The sequence below is a fragment of the Phodopus roborovskii genome, unplaced genomic scaffold (genome assembly GCF_943737965.1).
Source record: "Phodopus roborovskii unplaced genomic scaffold, PHOROB, whole genome shotgun sequence".
Classification (NCBI taxonomy): Eukaryota; Metazoa; Chordata; class Mammalia; order Rodentia; family Cricetidae; genus Phodopus; species Phodopus roborovskii.
This window is the reverse complement of record NW_026125295.1, coordinates 30,251,212-30,273,542: the sequence shown is the minus strand read 5'-3', so window position 1 is coordinate 30,273,542 and position 22,331 is coordinate 30,251,212. Positions and strand designations below refer to the sequence as shown.

Below are 22,331 nucleotides of genomic sequence, written 5' to 3'. Positions count from 1 at the left end.
TCATGATGGATAAGCTCAGTGTTCGTTGCGAGGATTAACCAAGAAAGCAAGAGGCACACTTAGCACAGTGCCTACCTCGTAGTACACAGTACATGGCCATGGTTGCTATTACTCTTTCTATAGCTACCAAGTGGTTGACCCGAGGGTTTGAACTAGGGAAGCAGCCTGGGCTGGGGAGGAGGTGAGCCTCCCCCAAAGAGGGGCAGAGGATGGGGTTTCTTAGGAAATCAGAATAGTGGGTACCCTGAAACACCCCCAGGGCTTGTTCCCAGCTTCCCCACCCAGAGTGCCACCCTGCACCCTGGCTCAGGGACAGAGAGCTGAACAGGCAAGTCTCTGTGTTCTTTTAGCTGCTGGAATGTAGAGAGCCTTGGCTGGGGGCCTGGGCTCAGGGTAGGAGGAGAGGCAGAGCGCCTGAGCCTGAGGTCTGTGTTGCAGATGGAAACGGAACCTACCACCTGAGGGTGCTTGGGGGGGGGCAGTCACCCACCGGGGACACTTCTATGCTCCATCCATGAGTGAGCAGGCAAGGGGTGCAAAGTCCAGGAGAAGGGAAAAGCAGAGGGATCCTCCACAACAGGCAGAGTGGCTGCTCCATCTCCCACCCACTAGCTCCTTGCTGGGGTGGGACAGGAGGCGTTTCTGCCCAAACAGGGTGGGGATCTGAACGAGTGGGTGCTGAAAGGGTGGTGCGGCAGTCTTTCCACAGCTTGGAGAACTTTCAGTATCATGTACAGACCACCCACTGTCCCCATATAGCCACGCCCCTCGGTTCCCATTGCCTATCTGTTTCCTAAGCCAGTAGCCCTAGACACAGCTTCTCCTTGCTGGGTCCACAGGAGCACTTGTAACAGAGGCCAAGGTCACACATACAAAGATGAAGGCACAATAACTCAAAGTGATGAGGGCACGGTAGCAGTCCTGGGTGTGTGTGGGGTGTAGGAAGGTGGAGAGGGACAAAGACCTCTCTTGGAATCAGGGACACACTCTGAGGGCTTATAGAGCTGACACTAAAGCTGGGCGCATGGGAAGACTGGCAGGGGCAGAACCTAGGGAACCTGATGGGGTGTTTGTGTGGTGAAGGGGCGTCTGCAGCTAGTCCAAGACGGACTACCCGAAGAACCCCAGGAGTCTGGACTAAGAAGTGGTTAGGTGTGGTGGAGAGGTTGCAGCATTCACAAGCCTCTCCTGTTCAATCCAGGGAGACCCTGCTCATGCCTGTTCTTAAAGTCAGGGTTTTACAGAGTGGGAGGCAGGCCTGGGGGAGTGTGGGGTTCTTTATCTCCTCTCCACCAATTTCCTGTGCAGTGACTCTTTGGCCAGAAATTAGGGCCAACGAGGGAAACTGGCACACGGGTAGTTGACAGCTCTTCCCAATATTGAGGTGACAGTATGTCTTCCTACTGGAGTCATCCCTGGTCTACTGTGACCCCATGTGGGGTGGCCGGGCCCTGCCATAACTAGCACAAGGAGCAGCCCCTAGGGATGGCTGGGTGTGGGGACCTTGGTGTATGTCTGGCTGTGTGAGCAGCTCGGCCGTGAGCCAGCCAGAGGAAGGAAAGGCTGCCTCCGACTTTTCCCAAGCAGGCACTGTGCTTGGGGCCAGCCTCTTACCCATGAAGGTGAGAAGGTCCAGAGAGGGTGGGTGGGTGGTAGCCCAAGGTCATACAACATCCACAGAGGAAGGGAAGGCCAGCTTCCAGCTGCTTCTGTGACTTCCCAAGCAGACGCTGCTGTGGGTACCTCTACAGTTTGGGATTGGCCACTTAGACATGAGGCTGTGATAGTTCAGAGAGGACCAGAGGAAAACTGAGGCCACATAACAGCCTGTCAGAGACGTAGGTGGCCATCTCTCTAGCTGTCCAGCATCAAGCCCATCGGTGCCCCGCCCCCAGGAAGTTGGCACATTGCCACAGGGGACAAGTGTCCCCTCTCCCTTCCTCTGCCAGATTCTATTTCTTCCCTCCCTCCTCAGGCTTCTCCCTCTGCCTGCTCCAACCAGATCCATATTTATCCTGGCTCCCTGGCCTGATACCTTCTGTCCTCAAGTCTACCTGACTTGTACTCACCTCCCACTGACTGGACCTGTTATTTCCAAACTAAGTCTGTCTAGTGACCTCGTTGCCTATCTTTGTGGCTTAGTTCTCTCTAGGCTTTGGGCCCTGGACCCTCCTCCCATCCCTGAAGCACCAAAGTGAGCCCTAGGGGGCTGGCAGCATGGTCACACCCTCCTGCTTCCAGACAACCTCATAAAACATTCACAGTTAATCAAGGCAGAGGTGGTTGCATGGGACTTGGGATGCCCCTCCCAGAGCCCTGTTGCCTCCCTGCCCCTGCCTGCTGGTAATGGTGCTTGGCCACCTTTCTGGGTACCACATCAGAAGGAGTATGTATGTGATGGACAGGGCTGTACCTGCTCATATCGGTCCATTCTCTTTGTCCTGGAATGCTGGCTAGAGGAAGGCGGGAAGGAATGGGGAGTAAGGAGCAGGGGCCAGGCCCTCAGGTCACAGTGGGAGGTTGCTGGGCAGCTGTTCCCCCAGAGGCCTTTTGTTTTATCAGCTGTGACGTGATGGTTTCCAGAGCCTGGCCCAGTCCAGCAGGGGTAGAGGCTGAAGGAGCTAAAAGCATAACCATTTGAGAGCTTGGTGGACCTGACCTTTGGAAGAAGGGTACCAGAATGGGACAGTGGCTTGTGCCAAGGCCTGCAATAGGGGTGGGGTATTTGTTAGCTGACTGGAGCTCCAGGCAGCTGGGAGAGGTCTACAGGGCTGCTTTGCTAGGCTGGGGTCACGTGACCCGCTGGCCAGGTGGAAGAATGTCATTTTCCTACCATTTGCCTAAGTCCCACCTGCTCCGCTCTTCCACTCATGGGTCTCAGGCTGCACGCTTGCCCCGGGGACCTCACTTTACCCTCCCATCCCATCTTCTGCAGCCGCGGGTGGGGCCTGTGCTTGGATGACTCTCCAGCCAAGGATGTCATTGGCTTCCCCTCGGTGCTGCCCGGTGTCCTGTATGATGTGGACCACCAGTGTCGCCTTCAGTATGGGGCTTACTCTGTCTTCTGTAAGGACATGGATGTGAGTATGCAAGACAGCCTGAGAATGCCAGATTCTGAGAAACTCTGCTAACATGACCTGTGGCAGAGGCCTGGGTTTGAGTGGCCACAGGCCTGGGTCTGGATTATCAATCCCTAGGGGACTTTGGACAAGTTGTTAGTCCTCTGTATTTGGCTTAGAAGAATAAAAAGATATCTGTCCTTCAGGGTCCCACAGAGGGTCTTGTAAAGGCATGATATAAGTTTCTACCTTGGGTGCTTCAGGAGGTGCAGCCAGAGGCTGAAATAGGTGGCCAGAGCTCAGACACAGAGACAGAGCTCAGCACCAACCCAGCTTGGAGGGCAGCCCCTCCCAAGGGCCCCATGATATCATGACGTTGAGGGAGGGGCCAGAGAAGTAGACAGAGGATGACCCTCACACTTGCACACTCACTCACATGATGTACTGTCTCTATGGAAAGTTGTTCAGGGGTTCTTGGGGGACAATAGGGGCAGATTGTGTGGTTTCACTGGGGAGAGTTTGCATATAATGTACGTGCCTCTTTGCAGAATGTCTGCCACACACTGTGGTGTTCTGTGGGGACCACCTGTCACTCCAAGCTAGATGCAGCTGTGGACGGCACGCGATGTGGGAAGAATAAGGTAAGTGGGAAATGTCAATCCTGGCTGAATCTGGGGTGGGGGAGGCTGCCTCTTTCCTCTGACTTCCCTGGGGTCCACTTTAGCTTATCACCTTGTGCTGTTCTTAATTGACCCTCAGCCTTCTCTGGCCCAAATTGCCATCACTAATGTGGGTATGATTCTCACGCTCAGTTTATCTTTTTATTCGTTCACCTTCACCGTGGTGCCTGGGTTGTGGGTGACCATAAAGGCTTTCTGACAGCTTCCCTCCTCCTGCCCTTTGAAACCGTCTTGCCCACTTGGTTGTCACTGGGGTGAGGATGACTGACAGGTGTTGGGGTGGGGTTGCTCTGCTCCCGTCTGTCTCAGTAGTGGTGTCTCAATGGAGAGTGCGTCCCTGAGGGCTTCCAGCCCGAGGCGGTAGACGGTGGCTGGTCCGGCTGGAGTGCCTGGTCTGTCTGCTCGAGGAGCTGTGGCGTGGGTGTACGGAGTGCTGAACGACAGTGCACACAGCCTGTGTGAGTGCGGGGCCCAGGCTGGGATCAAGGACCTGAAGAGCCAGCTGATTGCAGAGACTACCTCTGTTCCAGCATCCGGCTCTCAGAAGTATCCCTGGAATGGCCAAGTCCAGTGTCTAAGTCACCACGGGCCATTTCTGGGGAGTGTTCTGGGAGCCTTCCCCCAGAGCTGACACCATTGCAGAGAGGGGAGTGTTCTCCAAGAGCCTGAGGAGATGCTCCAAAGACCTTGCAACAAAGGCAGTGGTGTGGGGAGGGGGTACAGGTGAATGCCTAGACTCTGGGCCCTGGAGTGCTCAGGGTTTGGGTCCTCCACCCTCACACAAAGGGCCTTCCTTCTCCACTGTTCCTCTGGACCTCAGTGTGCCACTGAGTGTGCCACTCTGTAATGGGGTGCTAGCAGAGCCCACCTGGTTAAGTTGCCGTTGAGTAAAGTCAGGCAGCGTGGGTAAGGCACTGAATCCTCCCAGTGCTGTGGGAAACGCCCAGAACAAGCTACTTCAGGCATCCCAGGAGACTGGGAGAACTGGACAGCTCTGGTGGGGTGGTTGTGGCCTGGAGTGAGCTTTTTCATCTCTGGCCCCCTTGAGCAAATTCCTTTGCTTGACTGCCAAGGAGGCAGGGTTCACAGCCAGCTCCATCTCAGGGCTGCTGTCTCTACTCCTCCAGCCCAGCCGGGGTGGAGCTCGCCTGGCTTAGATGGGGTTCAGGTTAGATGCCAAGCCAAGGCACATCTCACCCGGGTGGGACCTGGAGGCTTCCTTTGACCTGACTCAGGGTGCTGCCCCCAGGAACAACTCTTGTGACACAGGGCTGGCCCATCAGCTCACCACATGCTCCATCCAGCCTCTCAGCACCCTGCTTAGAGGCAGTCCAATTCTATTTTAGAGATGAGGAGTCTGAGGCCTGGAGGATGGCAGGGCATTTGCCCATGCTCATACAGTGGGTCTGGGCCAAACCTAGGCATCTTCCGTATATCCTTGGAAGCAGGAAGGATGTGTATGGGTCAGAGAGTGGCAGCCCCTGAGGGCTGAGCAGTATGACTGAGGATGGCAGGGGACTCTGGATGCTTCAGTGGGTACTAATAGCATGCTCATAGCCCCACAATTTCCTCATAGGCCTAAGCACAGAGGCAAGTACTGTGTGGGGGAGCGGAAGCGGTTCCGGCTCTGCAACCTGCCAGCCTGCCCTGCTGGCCGTCCCTCTTTCCGCCACACCCAGTGTAGCCAGTTTGATGCCATGCTCTACAAGGGCCAGCTGCACACATGGGTGCCCGTGGTCAATGATGGTGAGTCCTGCTGCCCATGTGGACACTGAGGCCAGGGGTGGGAGATATATGGACCCCACTGATACAGGCCCACATACAGAAGTCCAAATATCACCCTCAGCCCTTGGCTGCTCCCTACTGTTGTTTGGGGTAGTTGTTCATTCCCAGCTCCTCGTCTGAGGCTCTGCAGACAGCTATCAGTCCTGCCAGGTGGCCTTGGCATTTTACTGATATGTCATGGAGGATGAAGGGGTTTTCATGATGGCCTCTTGTAATGCCTGCTGTTTTGCTTTCGCTCCACGAGTCCTCTACTTGTCCCCTCAGAGAACCCCTGTGAGCTGCACTGCCGTCCCTCCAACCACTCCAGTTCAGAGAAGCTGAGGGATGCCGTGGTGGATGGCACCCCTTGCTACCAAGGTCGGCTCAGCCGTGACATCTGCATCAATGGCATCTGCAAGGTGTGTGGGATAGCAAGAGGCTCTCCTAGCCGTACTGGCAGGCAATGGACCCATCTCTAGGTCTTCTCTGGCTTTCTCTAGGCTGCATATCAGCCTCTTCCCCTGCCTACTGACGCTAAGATGCAAAAGCCTCTATGCCCCACTGTCTCTGGCATTGGACATCCCATAGTTGGCCCCATATTCTCAGCCACTGCTGTCTCTACCAGCTGCCTCCTGCTCATCCTAGTGCACCTGTCTATACATCCCCAACCATGACAGACGCCAGAGCCTGGATGGAGGCAGGCAACTGCCTCCTCTCTGATAGGAAGGGGCTGACTAGGTGGTATTGGTGGTGTGCCAGGCTCTGGGCTGCACAAAGCACTGTGTTTGGTAACAGTTCTGGTTTCTAGTACTGACTGCTTTTCCATGCCTAGGGCCCCAGATGCCTGCCTTACCCTGCCTTTTGCCTTAAAAGCTACTATGCTAAAGACCTGGCTTTAGAGGAGGCCTAGGAAAAAGGTGCTGACCCAGGGTCTTTGATATTGAATCCTATTTCTGGAAAATTCCACCATGTGCTAGACTCCTGCCTTTTGTCTCATGTGATGCTCTCAATACTCTTTTAAGGCATGGACAGATGTCCCCCTTTTCCATCAGAGAGTGGAGCGCATGTGTGTCAGGAAGGATGAATGTAATGGAGCTGGATCCAAGCAAGGGCTCTTGACCTCCAACTAGGGTCTCTACTGCACCCTGGTGGATACCCAAAGGAGGCTGGCAGCCAGTACAAAGGGCCTGCTCTCTGTTACAGAATGTGGGCTGCGACTTTGAGATCGACTCTGGTGCCAGGGAGGACCGCTGTGGTGTATGCCAGGGCAATGGCTCTACTTGCCACACCGTGAGCAGGACCTTCAAGGAGGCCGAGGGCCTGGGTATGGTTGGGACTGCTGGGCTGTGAATGTATGTCTTTAATCCTAGTCTCTGCCCCTGTGGTCCTTGCCTGGACTAGACATAACAAACAGAACTCAGTGAGACCCTGTCTCAAGTGAGACCTGTACTAGGGATCCTTCTATTCTAGGGACCGTGAGTGTCTATAGCCCTTTCAGAGGGATACTGTCTTCTTACGCTTCAGAGACCTTTCTAGAACCATGCCTCAGCCTTAGGGTCTGAGTTTCACATAGGACTCAAGTGCCAACTGAGTGCTCAACTATGGGGGACACCTAGGTGAAGAGCTCATAAGGTGACAGAACCTTCACAGTGACAAATGCAGTAGGTTATGTATTTCAGGGAGGGCAGGAAACACCGAGCTAGAATGTCTTGACCTAGGAAGTCAGGGCAGACTGCTTATAGGAGGTAGCTACTGAGCTGGGTAACGATGGACTCAGGAGACTGGGTGAGGAGAACCCCAGCTAGAGCCTGTGGTTGAGCCTGGGCCTGTAAGGCTGGCAGGCGGGGTGAGGCTACAGGGCTCCACAGCTTGCATTTCTTTCCCAGAGCTGATTCATATCCCCATAGGAGCCTGTGCAGAGCACCCAACATCAGTGCTTCGTTTCCTTATTGTAAAATGGGGCAACAGTAGTGCCTATGTTATGGCACGGAGTAGCGCTGGGCACACCCGAGAGCAATGTTATGCTACTGAGAGAAGTCAGGCCGACTAGAGAAGAGAAAGGCATAAGAATTTTGGCTTTCCAGGTTGGGAGAGGTGATGGACAAAACTGTGAAAAAAGACCAATTCAGTCTTCCAGGAGAGTGATGCTGGGCCATGGGTCAGAGGGGAAAGATCTATGGGCCCTTTCTGAGGCCTGGGTGACCTGGAGTAGACATAATATCTGCCTTTTTCACGGGGAGGGGGCTCAGAATCCTGAGCTGATGGTGGAGAGGAAGCAAGAAGGTGGGAGACAGCTGACTGCTTATCAGGGGGCCAAACTGTACAACCCCTGCCAACAGGGTACGTGGATATAGGGCTGATCCCAGCCGGAGCCCGAGAGATCCTCATTGAGGAGGTGGCTGAGGCTGCCAACTTTCTGGCTCTGCGGAGTGAGGACCCTGATAAGTACTTCCTCAATGGCGGCTGGACCATCCAGTGGAACGGGGATTACCAGGTAGCAGGCACTACCTTCACCTATGCACGTACCGGCAACTGGGAGAACCTCACATCCCCAGGCCCCACCACTGAGCCTGTCTGGATCCAGGTACCTGCCTTTCAAGGCCAGGGTGGGAGGAATAAACGGGGCAAACATAGGGCAGTCGCAGGGTATGGTTCTGGGGCAGGCTCAGCTGATGGGGCCTTTGAACCTCAGCCTCAGTTTTCCCATCTCTAGAGTAGGTCGCCAGTACAGATCAGTTCACAGAGGTGGCTGGGGATGATCCCAGACACAGGTTCTGGGCAGATGGAGAAGGGCCCCCGGGTTCACAGGCCCCCATTTGCTTGTTCCAGCTGCTGTTCCAGGAGAGCAACCCTGGGGTGCACTATGAGTATACCATCCACAGGGACAGCCGTGATGAAGTGCAGCCACCTGAGTTCTCGTGGCACTATGGGCCCTGGAGCAAGTGCACTGTCACTTGCGGCACAGGTGAGACTCACATTTGCTGAACCCTTCACTGAGCTTGCTTATGTGTATGGGGGTCACATGCAATGGTCGGTCACCCCAGAGCTTTGAAGTGAGTCTTGTGAATTTATTTCCACTTTATGGAGCTGAAAGTCCTAACCCACCACCAAGAAGCAGTGGGGTGGGCCACCTAGCCTACTACCCCCTCTGTTGCCTCCCTGTATATGGAGGGAAGGCTGGGAGGGCAGAGTGAGGGGAGCCCTGTTCTGTGAGGGCCTGGGCAGAGAGACTGTGTTTATGTCTTTTGGGGCACCCTGGTGCCAGGCCCAAGCTGAATCCCTATGGCTTCCAGGTGTGCAGAGACAGAGCTTGTATTGCATGGAGAGACAGGCTGGACTTGTGGATGAGGCACACTGTGATCATCTGAATCGGCCCGATGACCGCCAGAGGAAATGCAGTGAGGAGCCTTGTCCTGCCAGGTGAGCTTACTGTCCCCCACCAGACTTGCTCCTGCCTTAGCATCAGGACCCCCGTAGCTATGGGGAAGAGAGCATGAAGCTTGTGGCCTCTTTCCCCAAGTCAGAGGCATCAGTCCGTGGAGTGCACTTGGACAGCCAGTGCCGGCATAGAAGCCCTTGATCACCCCTCTTTCAGTGTGTGGGTACCTTGCCAGGTCCCTGCGGTTGGGGTGGCAGGAGTGAAGGATGCTCTGCTACTGAGCTTCAGGGGCAAGGCACCAACTTGGGACTTTGCTCTCTGGGGATACTTCTCCATTCTACCCTGTCTATACCCCAATGGCTTGGAGCCAAGCAGTGGCTACCTCTGCTCATGAACCTTGCTCATGATGGGTGCTAATGTCACACCGTCACCACTATGTGCCCCTTACCAGGTGGTGGGCAGGGGAGTGGCAGCTGTGTTCCCGATCCTGTGGACCTGGAGGTCTCTCTCGCCGGGCTGTGCTCTGCATACGCAGTGTAGGGCTGGATGAGCAGAGAGCCCTGGACCCACTTGCCTGTGAACATCTTCCTCGTCCCTTGGCTGAAACCACGTGCAACCGTCATGTACCCTGTCCTGCCACTTGGGGTGTGGGGAACTGGTCTCAGGTAAGTGTAAGGAGGGAAGGGGACCTGACTCTGGTACCTCAGATAATCTGCACAGGATCCTTACTGGTTGTTACCTGGGACGGAGGGAGCCTGAGGCATTCTTGGAACAACACTGTTCACAAAGCTTTGGGGGTCAGGAATTCCCTGGTATGCTGACTGCCATCTTGAATTAAGCATGGCCACAGAGAGCTGGCTAAGAACTTTGTCACTATGATAACTAGCAATAGGCAGGTTCTGCCACCATGCCCCACTTCCCCCAGAAGCCCCACCCTGGCCTAAGCTGTGGCCTCCTTTGCAGTGCTCTGTGACATGTGGAGCTGGCATTCGGCAGCGAACTGTCCTCTGCATCAATGATACTGATATCCCCTGCAAAGAAGTCGAGAGACCAGTGACTGAGGCCATTTGTCTTCTGCCTCCCTGCCCACGCCCCATGTACATGATGGGCACAGATGGCTCTGGCAGTGGTTCCTCCAGCCCTGAGCTCTTCAATGAGGTTGATTTCATCCCACATTGGCATGCCGCACGCCCTTCGCCAGCATCCTCACCCAAGCCAGTCAGCATCAGCAACGCTATTGACGAGGAGGAGCTGGAACTGGATCCGCCAGGGCCTGTGTTTGTGGATGACTTCTATTATGACTACAATTTCATTAACTTCCATGAAGACCTATCTTATGAACCCTTTGAGGAACCCCATCCAGATATGGTTGATACAGGGGATCAGACAGCACCCACTGAACTACCCTCAGATACTCCAGTGCCTGCTGCAGCGACTCCTGGAGTTAAGGAAGAGGGGGTTCAGGGATCTTGGTCTCCTAGTCCTTCACTCAGCGAAGCCAGCCATTCCCCACCTGTGTTCTTAGAGCAGACCCCTGTGAACCCCTTGGCCAATTTCTTCTCTGAGAAAGATATGCCCCTGGAGACCCCTGAAGTTGGGCTCCCTAGCTTACCCTGGTTCTCTGCTTCAACTGATGACATGGTGACACCTGTTGACCCTGGAACCCGCTATGAGTTACTAGTGAGAGAAGACAGGCAGGGCCAGCTGCCCACTCCATGGTCTGACAGGAACAAGGTTTCCAAAGACCCAGCCCTGCCCCAAAGCCCTGTCCCCACACAGCCATCTTCAGCCTCCATCAGCACCACTCAGGCATCTGGTTCTGATGTGGTGCAGGTGTGGACAGGAGGGCCTGGGGCCTGGGACTCAGTGTTAGCGGGAGACCTGAAGCCTGGGCATGGTGAGCAGTGGCCCACTGTGGAGGTGGCACCTCCTCTCCTTCCTCCCATGGCCTCTGTACCAGGCATCTGGGGCAGGGACAGCCCCTTGGAGTCAGGAACTCCTACCTTTCCAACCCCAGGACTGGATTCACAGAACCTGAAAACTCTGGCATTGCCAGGGACCTTCTTTTTGACAGCACCAACTGATCTAAGTAACCCTGGACGGATGGGCCAGCCACAGCTCACTAACCCTGAAGGGACCCTGAGCCCTGTGTCACTGCCTAGGCCAGCTCAGGAGACTCATACCAACAGTAGCAAGGACCCCGAGGTCCAGCCTTTACAGCCCAGCCTAGTGGAGGAGGGCTTTCCTACAGATCCACTGCCTGCCAAGAATGCCAGTTGGCAAGTGGGTAACTGGAGCCAGGTGAGTTGTACGGTACCAGGGATGGTGGGAAGTTGGAGCAGGACCCTGGGACTCAGCTTTAAGTGGAGAAAGATCCTGCTGTGTTCATCCCGCCTCCCTTGGAGACTAGCATAATGGTTCCCAGGATTAACTGACTGACAGCCACGGTGGGCCAAGGCTCCATGAAGCAGAGAGAGTATTAGCCCAGCTCTTGTGCAGCCTTGAGGCTAGTCTGTCCCACTGGGCCTCAGTTTCCCAACTGTGAAGTAGAAGTGAAGCCAGGGGCCCCATCTGCTTGAGTTTTGAGTCTTTAGAGGGCCATTCTTAGACCACATGTAGTGTTTCAGGAAAGTCTGAAGCAGCTACAAATTAAGTGCAGCTGGGAAGAATGGTCTCATACTGACCCGAATGCCCCAGAAATGGGGCTCTCACCTTAGCCAGCTGTAACGGGAAGCAAGACCTCCTCCCATGGCTCCCAGACCAGCACTGCCTGGGAGGGCTCGGTAGGATTAGCCGAGACACAGCCAGACTCCTCCGGATGCATCACCCTTTGTCACCCTTCCAAGTCTCCCCCTCTTTTGCTAGGAATCCCATAATAGTCTGAGTTGTATGGAAAAAAGATGGCCTGTGTCCCTTCTCTAGGTTGTCACTGTAAGGGATCCATAAACTTGTGGGGGAGAGGGATGGGTTTAATTCCTACTCATTTAGCCCACCGGAGTTCCCCGGTGAATGAGAAGCTACAGGGTGGCAGAGTAGGTAGTGGGCCTACAGGGCCCTTAGGAGCAGGGACGGTTTAACGCTGGTGACACTTGACTTTTTCTTTCACTGTCTCCTCGGGAGGTGGGTGGAGGATCTGCTTTACAGATAACGATGTGTGGCCATCTGAGGCAGGGCTGGCAGGGTGAGGGTCTTCTGGCTTTACAGAGAACATCTGTGACCCACAGTGCTCCACCACTTGTGGTCTGGGCGCCACCTGGAGGCTGGTGCGCTGCAGCTCTGGCCGTGATGAGGATTGCACTCTTTCTAGTCGCCCCCAGCCAGCTCGACATTGTCACCTGAGGCCCTGTGCTGGCTGGCGCATAGGCAACTGGAGTAAGGTGAGTGCGAGGAGGGAGCCCTGGGTCTCATGGCTGTGGTTCGGAGACCAGCTGGGCAGGGTGAGCACCGTGCCACCATCTACACTCTGATCCTCATCTCTCTGGGAACTCTTCATTCAGCACGACCCTGGCCGGCCCTGCTCATGCTGCCGTCTACCCCCTGTATCCCCACCACCCACCACTGGACTTCTTTTTTCACCAGCTCACCCTAAGGTCATCATCTGTCCTGTCCACTAGGGTTGTCACTCGGTGTCCAGGTCTTATAGGCTTTTTGGCCCAGGCTGGAAGGTCTAACCTTGACGTACCATAAACCTCCCTGGGTCATATTGCACGCATGGGTTTAGAATGTGTCTACATATGTGTTCCTTGGTCTCTAGTGCTCTCGCAATTGTGGTGGAGGTTCCTCCACAAGGGATGTACAGTGTGTGGACACACGGGACCTCCGGCCATTGCGCCCATTCCACTGCCAGCTTGTGCCTACCAAGCCACCCACCAGTCAGCTTTGTGGAACCCAGCCCTGTCTCAGCTGGTACACCTCTTCCTGGAGAGAGGTGAGGTCTGGGTCTGGGGGGGGGGTAGAGACTGGGGACGTCCTCAGATCCTGGCTGTGCTTGATGCCTCCCTGTCCTTGCAGTGTTCTGAGGCCTGTGGTGGTGGTGAACAGCAGCGTCTGGTGACATGCCCAGAGCCAGGCCTCTGTGAGGAGTCTCTGAGACCCAATAGCACCCGGTCCTGCAACACCCACCCCTGCACGCAGTGGGTAGTGGGGCCTTGGGGTCAGGTGAGCAGAGTTCCCTGGGGAGGGACTGGGAGCAATCCTCGGCAGATAGCCCCTGCTCCTTAGGCTTTAAGGGTGTGTGCTGTCCGTTGATCTCTCTGCGGCCACTAAATATACAGCGGGGACCAGATGAAGTCCTTGTACTTGGCCCGGGAAAATCACACAGAGAGAAAATGGCTGTGTGTGGGCCCCTCTGAGGAGACTTTGGACTGATACCTATAGGAGTCAGTGATGCCCAGAGAGGGATAAAGAGAATGACAAGTGCTGAGCAGGAATGATGGGGGCAGTCAGGGGATGGCATAAAGACAAGTGTGGCAGAAGCGGGGAGGAGAGGGGTCCCTAAGGGCAGGACAGCTCTCTGCTGGGTCTGTTGGGAGCGGATTGGTTCAGGAGTCTCAGTGATTCCTTCCTTAGTCTACTGGCTGCTGAATGACTGGGCAGGAGCTTTGCCCTGCCGGGCTGTTTTTTCTTTACCGTTAAATTGGGGGCAGCATGGAGGAGTGGAAGAATTAAATGAAGAGCAGGAGTCCTGTATTGTGCCAGAGATAAGCCTGGGCACAGGGTGACTCAGGGTGGGGACCCTGGCTGAGAGCCTCTGCTTGCAGAGCATCTTCTGTTCTTTCGGGCACTGTGGCCTCACCCCAGTGTCCGTCTTCTCTGTCCAGGGCTCTGGGGTGAGTTTTGTATTTCTTCTTACTCTCATCTTGTCCTCGCTGCAAGGGCAGGTGCCTTCAGTGACAATGAGGTTCAGCATTAGGCTCTACTGGGTCAGAGATGGCTTCCTGGAGAAGGTGGACACTTTCCAGTGACAGCCAGTCCCTGACTGCGATGGCTGGTCCCGGAGACACCCTGTCCTCTCTCCTATGCAGTGCTCAGCTCCCTGTGGCGGTGGTGTTCAGCGGCGTCTGGTCAAATGCGTGAACACTCAGACGGGTTTGGCAGAGGAAGACAGTGAACAATGTGGCCATGAGGCTTGGCCTGAGAGCTCAAGGCCGTGTGCCACGGAGGACTGTGAGCTGGTTGAGCCACCGCGTGAGTGTCTCCCTATCCCTGGGGATGGTGAGGTAGGGGGAGAAGAATGGCTGGGACCTACAGAATCATCCAGATGTTATTCTCATAACAGCTGCTGTTCTAGTTACAGTTCACTCAGACCACGTGGTCACCGTAACAGGGAGTACTGGGAGGACACAGGGTGCCAAGGTCCAAAATTGGGAGCCAGCCAAGGGGAAGCCCAGCCGCTCAGGCATCCTACAGAAAGTTTCTGTAGCCTTGGGAGCTGAAGGAGCCCCCTGAGCTCTCAATCCCTTGGGGTCTTAGTCCCCACAGTGAGACGAGGATTTCCTTGGGCTCTGGGAGCTGCCTATTCCTAGGAGGGTAACTGCTGTGGTAAGCAGGTGGAGACAGAAAGGGCTCCCTCCCAGGGCCCTGCTGCTGCTGTGGACAGTGGGCTTCCAGGCCAGCTGGGCCATTATGGAGCAAAGAGCTGAGCCAGACGTGGCTCTGGAAATCACCTCCTTCCTAAGGCTCCAGCTGTCCCCAGCAATGCTGAACCCAGGAAACAGTGTGGCCCTTGAGTCACATCTGGGCACTCGCTCACCAGCTGTATAGTCTTGGGCTCTATTTCCCCGTATAGATTGTCATTTCCTCATGCATAAAGGGGCTGGCAACCCTTATTCTTGTATTAGTGGGGTCTGAGGGCAAAGGGCTCAGTAGTGCCAGGGCTCCTGCTTAGCACAGGCTAGGCTACTTTACTCTCTCCCTTTCGGTAGCCATTATTGTCCTCCATTGCAAAGGCAGAAGAGTCTGAGGCCACCTCTGACACTTGATGGCCTGTGGGAAATGCTGAGGAAATGCCAGCCTGGGTTTGTCAAGCTTTCTTTGTTTGTCTTGCTTTCATCATTTCCCCAAATGTATCCCACAAACCTCCAAGACACTCGAGCACAGCTAAGCCGGGGCACTCTACCACGGTGCTTGCCTTTGGGGCTGATGGTGTCCATGGCTCTTCTGTCTCTCACACCAAGCTCAGGGTTGGTAGGCTCTGGGGTAGCTATGATCCCAGGTGGTGCACATATGGAGAAGGCAGGAACTGAAGCTTTACCAGAGATAGCCCGGCTTAGGGGGCTGTGTGGCCTTGCAGTGCCTTCCAGGGGATAGGGAGTGTGGGCTCAGCAGGGACTTGTCGAAGTGGCAAGGTTTCTACACAATGCTCACCCACATGACTAATATCTTGCCCCTAGTGGGGAGCCAACCAGGGAATACTCTTGGATCCCAAGCTCCTGGAGCTTCCAGGATGTTTTGATGGCCTGTGGGATTGTGTGACGGGACATTTGGAAATCCTGGAAACTCCAGGGTGTGTGGTCACCATGGCAAAGGGGCTGACAAGCCTAGTCATGTGGCCTTCCCCGTGGAGGTGGGGGCTGTTATCAAGAGGAAACCTTCACCCAGTGGTTAGGCTGCCTGAGGTTACCCAGGGGAACAAGTGTACGGGTTGACAGTTTGGTAGTTACTACCTAAAAGGTAGGGCAGAGAAACTTGCTGTTGGCTTGTGCCCTTTGCTGCACCCGGGGATGTCCAAGACTACAGCTTAAGGCTGCCCGCCCGTTCCCCCTCCCCAGGGAGACAGCTGAAGTAAGCAGGGTTCTGGGCAGCTGTGGCTTCAGCAGCAGCAACAGGAAAGCAGTAGCATTGGGAGGGAGGCCAAGGGTCTGGAAGCAAGCCACTTCCCCAAATAGCTTTCCCAGGAGAGACAGCCAAGCCTCAGCTGCTGACACTCAGGGCTTGAAGAGTCACCCTCTTCTGTGTCCTGTCACCAGGGGCCTGCACCCAAGCCTTAGGTGCCTTTGTGGCCCTGGCCAAGACTGGTTTTCGGGGCTTCATGACCCAATGAAATGGGGGTGGCTGTCCTGCCATACAGAAGTTGAGGCTGGAGGGCAGGGTGGCATGGAGCAGTGGTGGCAGCAGGGTCATGTGGGACAAAGGTGGCGGGGATGTGGAGGGATGTATATGGGTGGACACACGTTGTGGGCCTCCTGGTCCTGTCAGGTACCATGACTGAGCAAGGATAAAGATGGTGCTAGAAGGCTTGTATCACTCCTGGGGAGGCTCTTGGGCATCTCATGGCCTCCAGAGGTGGTCAAGGATAGGGTTTCAAAACCTTTCTTCCACAAAGTTAAGTCCAGTGGTGTCAGTAGTCCAAGGGCAGGTGAGGCAGGTACAATAGCTAAGGACTTGGGATTCTGATTCTAGGAACCTCCTTCAGAAACCGGGTCTTCTTAATGCTGCCAAAGTGAAGGGTCTTCGCTGCTAGGTGATGATGTGTGGTTCTGAGTGCCATGCCCACTAATTCTAACCATCCCACCGTACCCCTCCTCGTCTCTTCCCATTCCTAGGTTGTGAGCGGGATCGCCTGTCCTTCAGTTTCTGTGAGACACTGCGCCTACTGGGCCGCTGTCAGCTACCCACTATCCGCGCTCAGTGCTGTCGCTCATGTCCTCCACTCAGCCGTGGTGTCCCTTCCCGAGGCCATCAGCGGGTGGCCAGACGCTGAACAGAGGCCTGACCTCCACCAATGCACATCAGAATGCACAGACAAACAAACTGACCCATGACACACAGACCTCAGCGCCCCACCACGGGCTGCGGTGGAGCCCGGCTCCTCATGCCCTAACGGTGCTAACCCCATTCCTGTGCACTGGCAGGCTGGGGACCCTCCCTTCCTCTCAGAAAAGGTATTTTTTTATTCTAATGGTTTGCACATTTGTTATGTTTTACATAAATGAGTATCTACCCTTTCAAAGCAGTTTGGCCTTGTCTCGGATTTGGAGACTTTCCAACATGACCCCAGCCCACCTACCTCTCTTATCAAATGGCTACTACCCTGTCCCTTGTTGAATCCTCAGCAGACAGCAGCTTCTCTTCTTCCTGTGGGGGCGGACCAGCATGGCCAGCACAGAGGCCACACAAAGATGCCTGAAGTGGGTGGAGATGGCTTCTAGGAGGGCATCTTCCAGGGGCTACATAGGGGGAGGGTGAAGGTCTTCTTTGCAGGGGTACAGGTTGGCAGTGGCCCAGGGAGCCCTCTTCACCTGTCTCCACTCATTCCACACCCATGCCTGCTATCTTCCTTTAAGGTCCCCAGAGACCTGGGTTTCACACGCACGGAGCCACATGTCCTCATGCAACTGAGGCTGTCCCACTTAGGCACCTGGCAAATCTGCTACTTGAAAGCAGCTGGGTGTGTAGGTACTTTGAAGAGGTTCCTGGACCCTGGTCAGTGCCAGGGAGAACTAGGCCTTCCTCTCAGGCTTGGTCCTCATCTGACTCTTCCTTCTGGCTCCGAGTCATCATCTGACGGCTTCTGGCAGGCATTATGCCCCTCTGCCAAGTTTGTGGCACTGGGGTCCTCAGAGAGGGCACTTGTCACATTTCATTCTCCAGAGCGAGGGGTATGTGTTTGGATCACTGAGAGTGTGGGTACACTGGTAATCACCCCCTAAGACTGAGGCACAGGATCACAGCATGGACCTGGTCAGTGTCTCGCCGGTCCCTGAGAGTACAGAGGGTGGAGCGGGGACTGTTGCTAGTTTTTGTCTGGCTCTGGCTTCCCTACTCTCCCATCTCATCCTGAACACGAGCAGGTGAGAAATTCCCAGTGGAAGGACGTGACTAGGAGTACAGACCCAGTCTAGTCCCTGAGCCCCTACCTCCTGTTCCAGGCTTCAGGGAGCCCTGTATGTGGCTTGGCCAAATACAGGCAAGGTTACTCAGGAAAGCAAGTCACTGGTGGCTTGTGTGCATCCAAGCACTACCATGCTGAGGGTGGAGAAGCCTTGGGTTTGCTTCCTGCCTATGTCTGCAGCAGGCCTGTGGACCCAAAGAGGCCCTGGGGACCCACACTGAGTAATGGCTTCCTACAACTTTGCCCAATCTACTCCCCATGGCAACTCCCGACAAAGATGGGAACAGAGACATTCATTTCCTTGCCCCAGAGCCATACATATCAGGGGTTGGCACTGTGGCAGAGACTAGGGTCCCTGAGCCAGCTTTAGCATTTGCCATTACTATAGTGCTGTAGGGCCCCAGGAGCCCCTGCACCCACCAGCCTTGCTGAATAAATCCATGTATCCCCAAGAGCAGCAGTTTACCAGGTCCAGACCTACACTGATGAGCCCTGCCCCTCCCCCCCCCTTGTGGAAAGACATTTGGTCCTAATCATTCTTGTGTTTTTCCAGAGATGGCTGGGGGAGTCCCTAGTGACAGCTGGGCCTGAGCTGTCTGCCCAGACAGGAGGCAAACAAACCATGACTCAGGCTGGGCATGCACAGCTGTGCAAGAGGGTACCTGTCTCCCAAGGGGAAGGCTGAGGGGGTGGTAAGGACTGCTCCAGACATAGGCAGCATCTCACTTATGGCTTCAGCCTCTGTCCTCAGCCCCTGCCCATAGTTCAGCCATGGCCCTCGGGTCTACCAGTGCTGAGAAGGGCATCCTGCCCCTCCCCTTCCAATGGAACCAAGGGCAGGGACATAACAGTCAGCGGAGAGGCCACCATAATGCACACCCTACGCTCTAAGACCACGCAGAGGGCTCCATCACAAATGACTGCAATTACTTTTAAAGTCAGAGTGTAATACAAATTAGTTTATTTCTCCCTTTACGAGTCTAACATTTAACTCAAAGATTGGCACAAAAGCTGCTGTGGGACAAAGGACAGTCACTTGGAAATGTGCCCTCAAGTCCTCCAGTTGCCCACAGGAGAAGAACCTCATACCCTGGGCGAGCATCCAGCCTCTATCTTCAAGGACCTCCCTGAACAGGCCCACCCAGAGGTGGGTGGGTCAGGAAGACAGCACTGTGCAGAGTGAGAGGGGCGTGTGCAGTGACACAGATAACAAAACCTGGCTGGGTACTGCCTGGAGGACTTCCTGTATCAACATAACATGGCTAACGCCAGAGAAGTAAACAGCAACCGGCTACTGTTGAGCTGTCAGCATGGCTAGAAGTAGCACTCGAGGCTACCTGGGGGAGCAGAAGTGAGTGATGGTCGAGGCGAAGGGGTGAAGGTGGAGAGGACGGAACTGCAATTTGGGAGGCTCAGGTTGATATAAATACATACAAGGGAGTTGTACACACAAAATAGAACTTGTTATATAAAAGTCTTACAGGATCTAGAAAAAACTTAATAAAATAGTCTATAAAAATATAAAATGTAGTGAAAATATAAAAGTATTAACAGCTGAAATATGGTTAAGTCCCACCAGATGGGCACCGAGGGCAGGGTGTTCCCCCACCATGGCACGTGCATTTGGACCCACAAGCTGGAGGCTTTGGGTGTCTCAGCCCACAGGAGCCACTGATTGCATGCTGGGTAAAGGTTCAAATGAACAGCAGCATGAGGCAGCCCCTGACGTTAGTGGGACCTGTCATGGTGGTCCGGCTTAAGTCTGGAACCTCAGGGGCACTGGAGGGCAAGGACAGGTCTCAGTGAGGAGGGGATGGGGGTCTCAAATCACTGGAGTTATGCCACTGGGAGGAGCCTGTGTCATTCTGTCCCCAAACTGGAAGGAGGGCAACCAGGCCTTCTCAGCTATGCAGACACCAATCCTCGGCTTCAGGGAGGAGAGCCTCCAGGCATGCATTTCCTGAGAGCTCTAGAGACTTATCTGACACCAATGCTAACTGCCTGGGAAACTAATGCTGCCTCTCAGGGAATGGCAGAATAGCACACTGGGGACTTAGTTTTTCTGAGATGAAACTCGGCCTCACATGCCAGGCACACATACTACCACTGAGCCATGTCCCCAACATCACTGGATACTTTTAAGATGCCTCTACTGGGCCCACAGGAAAAAAGAAAAAAAAAAAAAAAAAAAAAAAAAAAAAAAGCCCACTGCTAAAAGAGCACTTACGCTGAATACATGTATTTGGGCTGACTGGCATCTCCCAGTGGGAATGTGACTCAGGGCAACTGCAGCTGAGCAATGGGGCTCTAAGCCCATTCTACTGCACCTCCCTAGCAGCTGTCCCCAAGGCTGACAGCCACCATTTCACAGGGGGTGGAGGTTCTTCCAGCATTTGGTGTCAGGGAGGCCCCGAGAACAGCAGCGAGACCACGGTCTAGTTCAGACAGCTTCCAGAAGAAGCCGGGCCTTAAACCAGCATCCTAAAGACACCATGATGACATTTTCAATACCTGGAAAGAGACAAAGGCTATTGGCTAAATATAGAGACCAGCTCCTTTTACATGGTAATAAATGAAGCGACTTCAGAGAAGCTGAGCACTGTCTAGATGCTGAGAAACCGACTCAGCCATTCAAGTGCTAGAAAGCGGACAGCGAAAACAGGAAGGCCAGCCATGGGAAAAGATCTTTCACAACTGCCTCGCTCCATTTCTTAGTCAGACTGTGTTTATACTAACTAAGGACTGTTTCCATTTTTTCCCCAGGTAGTGTACGATGGTCCACTTAAGGCTGTTTCCCTTGTGTTCTGATTAATACTGTTAGGCAATGTGTTCTCATGACAGACACCCATCAGGGATGTTTAGGATTGAGCAAAAATAACCTCCCTCGTTCAGACCCTCTCTGGGCTTCAAGAAGGAAGTGTTCCAAGTCCCCAGAGTCCATTGTGCACGAGGCCACAGTGACCCCAACTCCCTGTTGAGAACAAGAATGATCCAGGCGAAACAGAGACTGGGAAAGCCCATCACTCTCATCCTCAAGCAACGGTGCTCATGGACCTAGGAAGCCAGCAGTCGGCCTCACTCCCCACCCAGCCACTGAGCACGAGACATCAGAGCCCTGGCCACAGCCATCCAGGAGCCCACAAGCCACAGCCCTGCCACATCTGAAAGCTTCCCATGTTTCTTCGCGCAGGGGTGGGTCTATTGCAAGGCTTATTTGGGAGAGTGGCATCTCCAAGTCACCTCCCAGCTAGAAGGGCTTTCCACAGTGGCTCTTGGAGGTGCACCAGCTGGCAATGAGAAGTATGGGGGGGGGGGGTGGCTGCAGGCAGGGCAGGTGAGTGCTACAGTCTGAAAGGCTGTGTCCAGAAGGGGCTGTGGCTGGCAGTGTGAAGCCACTAGCAGAGGGCTCCCAGGCTCTCTAGGATTGCCCTTGGTTTTTTAAGAGGTCCCTCTTCTTACGATGACTTTTTGCCCCGGAAGCAGCCACGCTGAAGCCCTGTATGCATTCTTCCACAGGGCTGGCTGTCCTTGAATAAAGAGAGCTTGGGAAGATGTGGAGCATAGTAGGTTTTGCAGGGTCAAACACTCTCACAACTGGCAGACACTGTAAACAGGCCCTTGGAAACAGTCAACCGGCAAGGCACCAATCAGGCAGCAAGCATGACTGTGATGCACGGGATCGAATGCTATGACGTGGAGATGGCTGTAAGGCCATCAGACCCCTGCCCCCAAACGGGAGATGGGAAAGTGCAGCTTAGTTTGGGACATCTGCCCAGCAGATACCCAGAGGCCACAGATGTTACATTCTGGTAGCTGAATGAACAGAGATGTGCCTGGAGTCCTCTTTGCTACTTTTGGTTGTGAAGGCAAGAAGAGCAGCATCCTAGGGTAGAGGTTCATTCAAGTGTCTTCCTCCTCATCGCTGACCAGCTCGCCTTTGTCGGGACTAGTGTCCCGCTCACGCAGGAAATCCTCTCGGATGGCCTCCAGCTCTGTCAGCTCCAGACGGACCTTCTCTAAGTGGTAGGCTCGCCGGTTCCGAATCTGGCGCAGGGGGAAGGGGTTCAGATCCCCGAAGGAGATGCTGATGAGTTTCCTGGTGGGACAAGGGCAGAAGCAAGCATCAAGAGAGCTCAGAGCACTGTCTGGAGAGCAGGGAAGGGAGCAAGTACCGTGCTGAGGGTCTGATGGAGGAATGTCACCCTGGGAGCCCTGCCTTATCTTATGCCCAGAGGCAAGAAGGTGCAGTGGCTAAGGGCATGACCCTAAGTCAAGAACCCTTTAGGCGCGAGTCTTGATCTGCACACTGGGAGCAACAGAGGCATCACCCCACAGGGTTGCCATGTGGCGGCACTAATAACCTGGTGCTCACTTGTTGGTAGCAGATGTCTATGAGTGTGACTCTTCAGGGCCAGCGTCAGACAGGGCATACTAAGTGCTCAGGACAACTGTCCTGACACCAGTGGACTAGGCATGGATGGTGATGACATCTTATCCTGACATCAGACCCTGTCTGCAGTGTGACCTGTGCCAAGACACAGTTCACAGAGGCACACAGTGTGTCAAGGCACCAACTGAAAACGTCTTAAGTTTGTAACGTTAGCCACTGGTCAGTG

The 22,331-nt window shown here is 54.6% G+C and overlaps 2 protein-coding genes across 3 annotated transcripts in view; one reads left to right on the top strand and one right to left on the bottom strand.

Moving 5' to 3' along the window:
* Adamts7 (ADAM metallopeptidase with thrombospondin type 1 motif 7) overlaps nucleotides 1-16,836 on the top strand; it is a 38,617-nt gene extending 21,781 nt beyond the window's left edge. The window contains exons 9-24 of the mRNA XM_051207366.1: nucleotides 2,936-3,080; nucleotides 3,608-3,700; nucleotides 4,052-4,197; nucleotides 5,316-5,485; nucleotides 5,789-5,922; nucleotides 6,707-6,827; nucleotides 7,843-8,087; nucleotides 8,333-8,468; nucleotides 8,797-8,923; nucleotides 9,334-9,547; nucleotides 9,846-11,183; nucleotides 12,107-12,259; nucleotides 12,637-12,810; nucleotides 12,894-13,040; nucleotides 13,907-14,069; nucleotides 16,427-16,836. Of these exons, the coding sequence (XP_051063323.1) occupies nucleotides 2,936-3,080; nucleotides 3,608-3,700; nucleotides 4,052-4,197; nucleotides 5,316-5,485; nucleotides 5,789-5,922; nucleotides 6,707-6,827; nucleotides 7,843-8,087; nucleotides 8,333-8,468; nucleotides 8,797-8,923; nucleotides 9,334-9,547; nucleotides 9,846-11,183; nucleotides 12,107-12,259; nucleotides 12,637-12,810; nucleotides 12,894-13,040; nucleotides 13,907-14,069; nucleotides 16,427-16,584 (3,664 nt within the window). The 3' untranslated portion in view covers nucleotides 16,585-16,836. The remainder of the gene's footprint in view (nucleotides 1-2,935; nucleotides 3,081-3,607; nucleotides 3,701-4,051; nucleotides 4,198-5,315; nucleotides 5,486-5,788; nucleotides 5,923-6,706; nucleotides 6,828-7,842; nucleotides 8,088-8,332; nucleotides 8,469-8,796; nucleotides 8,924-9,333; nucleotides 9,548-9,845; nucleotides 11,184-12,106; nucleotides 12,260-12,636; nucleotides 12,811-12,893; nucleotides 13,041-13,906; nucleotides 14,070-16,426) is intronic.
* A 4,479-nt stretch (nucleotides 16,837-21,315) lies between these two features.
* Nucleotides 21,316-22,331, bottom strand: part of Tbc1d2b (TBC1 domain family member 2B) — a 67,173-nt gene continuing 66,157 nt past the window's right edge. For both annotated transcript variants that reach the window (XM_051207308.1, XM_051207316.1), the window contains exon 13: nucleotides 21,316-21,811. In XM_051207308.1, the coding sequence (XP_051063265.1) occupies nucleotides 21,616-21,811 (196 nt within the window). In that variant the 3' untranslated portion in view covers nucleotides 21,316-21,615. The remainder of the gene's footprint in view (nucleotides 21,812-22,331) is intronic.